Source organism: Silene latifolia, chromosome 9 (genome assembly GCF_048544455.1).
Source record: "Silene latifolia isolate original U9 population chromosome 9, ASM4854445v1, whole genome shotgun sequence".
Taxonomy (NCBI): domain Eukaryota; kingdom Viridiplantae; phylum Streptophyta; class Magnoliopsida; order Caryophyllales; family Caryophyllaceae; genus Silene; species Silene latifolia.
Window position 1 is genome coordinate 132,848,952 of NC_133534.1, and position 7,111 is coordinate 132,856,062.

The window sequence follows — 7,111 nt, forward strand, 5'->3', positions numbered from 1 at the left end:
GTCTGTCAGAGTCATCCCCGTCTCGTGTCAAATCTAAGTTTTAATCACGTTCGCATCAGTCTGTTTGTCAGTCTGTCGGTCTGCGTCCGTGTGAGTGAATGTCGTGACAGTCACGTATCTTTAATATGTTAAACCATGGATATATATGATAAAGGCAATACACTCCAAACAACGAATTCCAACTCTTGACAACTTTTAAGCTTCACAACTTTCAAAACTTTTATCTCCCCTCACGCAAGATATTACGTGCTAATTGCCTACATTCTTATGTTCCTATGTGCTTGTCTACGAGACTGCGAATTTGTATTATCACTAACCATGCAGGCGATCGTGAGAAGCAAAACTCGCTCCAACTGAGCGTTGAGCTCTTCCCAACAAACATCGACCCATCGAGTCCGGTATCCAAGTCCAAAGGCTTTAATTACGACAATAACCTGTCATACTCTACCTCTCGGCGAGCAGCAACTGATGTCTCCAGCGAGTCCTAATAAGTTTGTAACTCCTCAGCGAGTGTTGATTTTCAAATGGAAGTCACACATGTCTTTCGAAGATCCTCGCAATATAATTCATAATCCCGAAGCAGCGTTATCCCTAGATGGTTTTCCAGAGAGCCTTGCTAAGATGATTTATCCCCACGGAGTTCACTTAGGGCCCCGAGAAAGCTAGAGTTCGTTGCTCCTTAGCCAAACCTCTCAATGCCAACATGACAAAGAAGTCACTACCCTAAGACACCGAGGATGTTGATCCCCAGCCTAGAACCCAAAGAAACTTTTAACCACACAGTTAACCCTTAGGTTGTCTAGCCTAGACACTTTATATCCCCTTAGACTCCTAGTCTTTGCTCAGATTTTCCAACCTCTTTTGAACTATTTTGGAGAAACCTCTCTAGACTCCTTAAGCATATCCAACATCAACCTACAATTTAGGCTCCTTAGTCCCTCAGGGTTTCCAAACTTTGAGCCATTAGGAAATTCCTTGAACACTCTAAGTCTTACCCTTTAGAATCCTGAGGTTACCATATATCAGCATATTTCCTAGATTCTTTAGTCTAGATCCACTCTATGCTATCCACTACCCTCCCTAGAAATCATCCAACATGAATTCTTTAAGAGATCCATAGCTCTATAGCCACACCCTTAGATTCCCTAGTCTAACCCTTCGGTGATCAAGTCTCTACTGTGCATCCTCCAGGAGGTATCCCAGGTATGATCTCTTCCTATGGCTGGCAAGCCTTTATACGTAGTCTTATGGACTTTAAACGACCCGCATCGGCAGTCAACAGACTCTAAACTATTCCCGACGACAGGTCCTTGACTTAAATCTTTTTGAGTCGCCTCGGCATCGCCCTTCCCAACAGTAGGTCCTTGACTCAAACCCTTTTAAGTCGGCTCGACGTCGCAATAGTCTTCAGGTTGTAATCTTCTATTGATATGGGGGTTATACTTTGAATTTTGCCTTGTCCAAGCCTCGTTTAAAGTGGGGGCTCTGTAGATACCCACTATCTCCACCTTCCAAAAAACACCCGATGATGATCGGACTGCAACGTGCTTTTGATAGGCGTGCGTAGATTGGCTATATATGAGACGGTTTAATGCGTTACTCCGATATGAAAAATAATAACAAAAATGGTTTTCTAACTTCATTTGCATTAAAACAACACTATTTAGAGTTTAAACCGACTTCGGGCCCAAAACTGACACAGAAACCCGCAACTTGAGTCAACCCGAGTCAACCCGTCTCGAACATCTAAAATAATGCCATAAATGGCTTTATCATGCCATTTGCGTTAAAATGACACTAATTAGAGTCAAAACCGACACCGGGACCAAACCGACTCAAAATTCAAATCTTGACTCAACACGAATCAAACCCGAGTCAAGCATTCAAGTAACACCTAAATACCACTCCACAACCATCTTACACGACATCATAGTGAACACCACAAATCAAACCAACCAAATATTAGATAGAGCAAAGGCCACGTCCAACTTTGAAAAGGACATGACGCTCCTTTCCCCCACTTGCAAACTCGCGCCCCCTTGGGCTTCTCCTTGGCCAGCAAACAATTTCAACCGACTTACCACCCTAATTTCTCTATAAATACCCCCTTGCACTCCCATTTACAACCACACGTGAGCGTCCGCCCTTTCACCTCTCCCTTAAACTTCTAGACCTCGGCTTCTTAAGTCAACAAATCGACACGTGTTTTTGACCAACCGATCGAAAACACAAGTCATACACATTTTGTTTGGTATCGTCGTCGTGCATTCGATCGACCCACTTGACCAAATCAACACATTAATCAACATGTTTTTCAAAAACATATTTTCAATACATTTTCAAAGCAAAATCCTTTTTTTTTTGGTAAAATGTGAGCTTTTCATTAATAACCAATAAAATAGAGTCATTACAATGCATTTCAACAAACTACTTCTTGATACACCTATACCAGCACAACCTATTTAAGCATGCATGCCAATTTGAATGAGCCAAACTCTGTCAGCATGCCCAACCACAGAGGGGAGCAGCTGCTGTATCCTTGCTCTAATAATTCTATGAACATCAGTACAAACTAGTTCAGGCCTAGTTAGTACCCCTTCCAATCTGCAACAATTCCTTTCCATCCAAATATAGTACCAACACGCCATCTTGGCCATATGACAGACATGCCTCTGCAACACTGAACCAGTTTGAGGACCAACCAGTCCAATCTGCAACCAACACTCCACACCTTTCAGGATTCTGCTGCTGTACTCACACAGTCCAAACAGATGAGCATGCCCGTTCACATATAACACATTGAGTAGTCTCTGCCACTCCTATAGAAAACAGCTTCTCCCTTGTATTCAAAGCTCCATGATGAATAAGCCATCCAATAAAGGAATGTTTAGGCACACACCATGTATCCCACACTTCCTGATACCACTGCACAGGGGGGTGCTGTCCCTGCAACCAGCTGTAACCTGAACGAATAGAATAACCTTTAGGATCACCAATCCAACAGTTATTCAAGTATCCATTCTGCATAATATCTTTAACCTTACAAATGTTACTCCAATTCCAATTAGAATCAATAGGAGGTTGATAGGTACACCAATCAGCACCTTTCATATAAACATGGTCCACCCATTGTACCCATAACCTGTCTGCCTTAGTATATATCCAATGCACCAATTTACCAACCACTGCAATATTCCACACCCCAGCTTCAATCACACCTAGACCACCACTCTTCTTGCTGCAGCAAATCTTTTTCCAGGAGACTAGAGGAGCCTTATTGTATTCAACCCCACCATCCCATAAATAATTTCGACACACTGCTTCAATTTTCTTGATAACCAATTTAGGGATAAGAAATATAGATGCCCAATAGTTATGTAGGGTATTAAAAACAGAGTTAATCAGAGTTAACCTCCCTGCATAACTCAACTTTCTTGCACCAATCCCTCTAATCTTACCCACAATCTTATCAACCAACACATTACAATTATGAGTAGTGAGTCTAACAGCTTGAATTGGAATGCCTAAATATTTCACTGGTAAGGAGCCTTCTCTAAAACCAGATACCTGAATAATATCACCCCTGAGCTCTTCAGACACCCCATTAAACACCACTTCAGACTTGGCAGCATTAACTCTAAGGCCTGAGGTAGCAGAGAATGTAGCAAATGCACGCAATAATAACATAATAGACCTCACCTCACCCTTACAAAACATGAGTAAATCGTCAGCAAATAATAGGTGGTTCAGTTTGAGAGTACCACACAATGGATGGAATCTAAAGAACCACTTCTGAGTTGCAAAATCCAGCACTCTAATTAAATACTCCATGCAAATAGTAAATAGCAGAGGAGAAACAGGATCCCCCTGTCTTAATCCCCTCTTCCCCTTAAAATACCCAAACTGAGCCCCATTCAGATTCAATGAGAAAGAAGTGGACCTCACACAATTCATCACAAGCATCCTAAACTTCTCAGGAAAGCAAAGAGCATCAAGCATCTGATCAAGGAATTTCCATTCAATAGTGTCATGAGCTTTTTGCAAATCAAGCTTGAACATACATCTTGGGGACACATGCTCTCTATTATAAAGCCTTACCAAATCTTGGCAAACCAAGATATTCTCTAAAATGCTCCTACCTTCAATAAATGCTCCCTGATTCCTACTAATCACCTCAGGTAACACTTTAGCCATTCTATTACACAACAGCTTGGAAATAGTCTTGTTCAGAACATTGCAGCAAGATATAGGCCTGAAGTGTGTCACACTAGCAGGCCTATCCACCTTAGGAATGAGAGTGATCACAGTAGCATTGAGTTGTTGCAGTAATTTTCCAGTCTCAAAATAATTGATAACAGCTTCACACACCTCCTGGCCAATAACTCCCCAAGCATCCCTAAAGAATTGGCTTGTATATCCATCAGGACCAGGTGATTTGTCCTTTGGGATACTAAAAAGGCAAGTCTTCACCTCCTCAGTAGTCACTGGTGCATTCAGTATGTCCCAATGTGCCTGAGTGCAGCAATTACCACGTCTAACCACATTAAAATTCACATCCTCTACATCAGTCTGTGTTCCCAACAGGGCCTCATAATATTGTAGAAATGCAGCCTGAATCTGGTCCCCTTCAGTGCATAAAATCCCATTCTTATCTTCAATAGCTAAAACCTTGTTCATCATTACTTTTTTCTTGATAGAATTATGAAAAAAAGCAGTATTTATATCCCCTTCTAAAGACCATTGGATTTTTGCCTTCTGAACAAGAAAACTATCTCTAGCCACCATCAAATCTCTTAATTCATGAGCAACCTCCATCTCTCTTTGCATTAGATCCATATCCCCTGGCTTATTCACCAACTCTTTTTGAAGATGTTCTAACAGAGTACTAGTAAGGTTAGTAGTATTCTCAATGTCAGAAAAACAATTCTTGTTCAATCTTTTTAACACAGGTTTCAGATGCTTCAATTTCTTCACTAACTTAAACATTTTGGTACCATCATATCTATTCTTCCAGATACTCTCAACACAACCAGTAAACTGCTCAGACTTACCCCACATATTGAAATATTTAAAGCTTCTCCTGCCACTAATCTCTACTCTCCTATTCACCACAGTACAGGGGCAATGATCAAAGATGCCTTCAGGGTGGAAATGAGCCACATAATCCTCAAATTGATTCAACCACTCTTGATTCCCCATAACTCTATCTAGCCTACTATAGACTCTATCAGTAGGCTCTTGTTTATTTGACCAAGTAAACAATGCACCTGTGGCCTGCACATCCTCCATATTACACAAAGAGACACATTCCTGGAAATGCTGCATCTCTGTATCTGTAGTATTGCCTCCTAACCTCTCTACAGGAGACAACACTGTGTTGAAATCCCCTGACCACAGCCAAGGCAATTCACAATGATCAGCAAACTTTTTCAAAAACTCCCATAACTCTATCCTCTCATTCAATCCATTGAAGGCGTAGATCATAGTTAAATAAAATTTATGTGAATCCACTTTTGACTCCACCAACATATGGATATACTGAGCCCCATAAGAAAGAAACTGCACATCAAAGAATTGAGACTTCCACATTATCCAAATTCTTCCTCCTTTATGCCAAGAACAGTTTGTTGAAATGCACCAGCCCTCACAAAGAGTAGTATTCTTCTTTAATAAGCTACTAGGTTTTATTTTAGTCTCTAATAACCCAAAAAGCCCTACACCATTATTATGCATAAACCATTTAACTAACTTTTGTTTATTCAGGTCATTCAACCCCCTAACATTCCAAAACCCAATATTATGCATTAGGATTTGGTGGAAGAGGGTCCTTTCCACTCTGAACTACCCCCCCCCCCCCCCCCCCCCCCAGGAGTATTCACACCATTAAGAGCATCAATGAAAGAATAAGCCCCTGAAGTACCCATTGCCCTCTTTCCTAATGGCCCATCCTGCCTATTCAGTCTCATTAAATTCCGAGCTGGAGTAGCCTTAATGGTACTTGCCAAAGTAGGAAAAACAGCAGAGTAAACAAAGACTCAGCCGAGAAAACACATCCTGGACCTTTTCCCCGCACTTTGGTTTCCAAACTTGCTTCGTGTTACCCTGTTTCTTCTTAGGAGGAGCTTTCCTACATTGGTCACCGAGAATGCCCCATCCCCTTACAAATGTAAAGTAATAGGTTTCCATTCATATTCAACCTTCACTTTCACCTTCTGACCAGCTTCATCCAAGAAACAAACATGGTCTAATAACTTCTGATCCATTCCCACTTCCACCATTACTCGAGCATAACTCAACCTAGTTTTTTCAGCAGTGGCTTCATCCTTCTTAACATAAGTACCCACTAAACCTGCAATTTTTGGTAGACACTCCCCCCAAAATTTCAAAGGAATCCCATACAATCGAATCCAGATAGGTACTATGTCCACTTTACCCTTAACCAGATCAAGCTCAGACTCCCACGACTTGATAATAATAGGTTTATTATCAAACAAGTAGTAACCTGACTCTAGCAAGGCTTGTTTTTTCGCAAGTGTCTTAAACCTTACCAGAAAAACCCCATTATCCATAAACGACACCCTATATATATCAAATTGAGACCAAACCCTATACACATATCCTTCTACAACCTCCCATGGAGGGTTGGCTCCCAAGATATAACAGCAAACAGATAGATTCCAGAAGTCTACCTCAGATTTAATGTCATCTTTCGAGAACTGTAGTAGGGCAGATGTATCTTCCTCCTCTACAATAGGTTCCATGACAGGAGTAATCTTCCCGCCATTCTTAACCATCCATCCTGTTTCTTTAGAACCCCCCCACAGCCTCTTCTAGATTCAGAGTCGGAATCCCATTTAGTTCTCCCATCGTCTTTGTCTTCTGCACATCACTGGAACCAGGACCCTGAATTTTTGTTCCGACATCATCTTTACCAGACGATTCACCAGAAACCCTACCACTTTTATGTTTTTGTGTTAACTTTCCTTTTGATTTTATAAGTTGTTGGGATTTCTGTGAAGTTTCAGAATTATTTGGTCGTTGAGTAGAATTAACTAACGGTGAAAAAGAATTATCTGTAAACGTCATGACTGCCATAGCTGCGAATTGCAGA

General features: G+C 41.2%; 1 protein-coding gene across 1 annotated transcript; it reads right to left on the reverse strand.

Moving 5' to 3' along the window:
• Window positions 1–6,158: 6,158 nt before the first annotated feature.
• LOC141601604 (uncharacterized) lies at window positions 6,159–6,794 on the reverse strand. The gene has a single exon (XM_074421897.1). The coding sequence runs from the start codon at window positions 6,792–6,794 to the stop codon at window positions 6,159–6,161; it is 636 nt and encodes a 211-aa protein (XP_074277998.1).
• Between the last annotated feature and the right edge of the window lie 317 nt (window positions 6,795–7,111).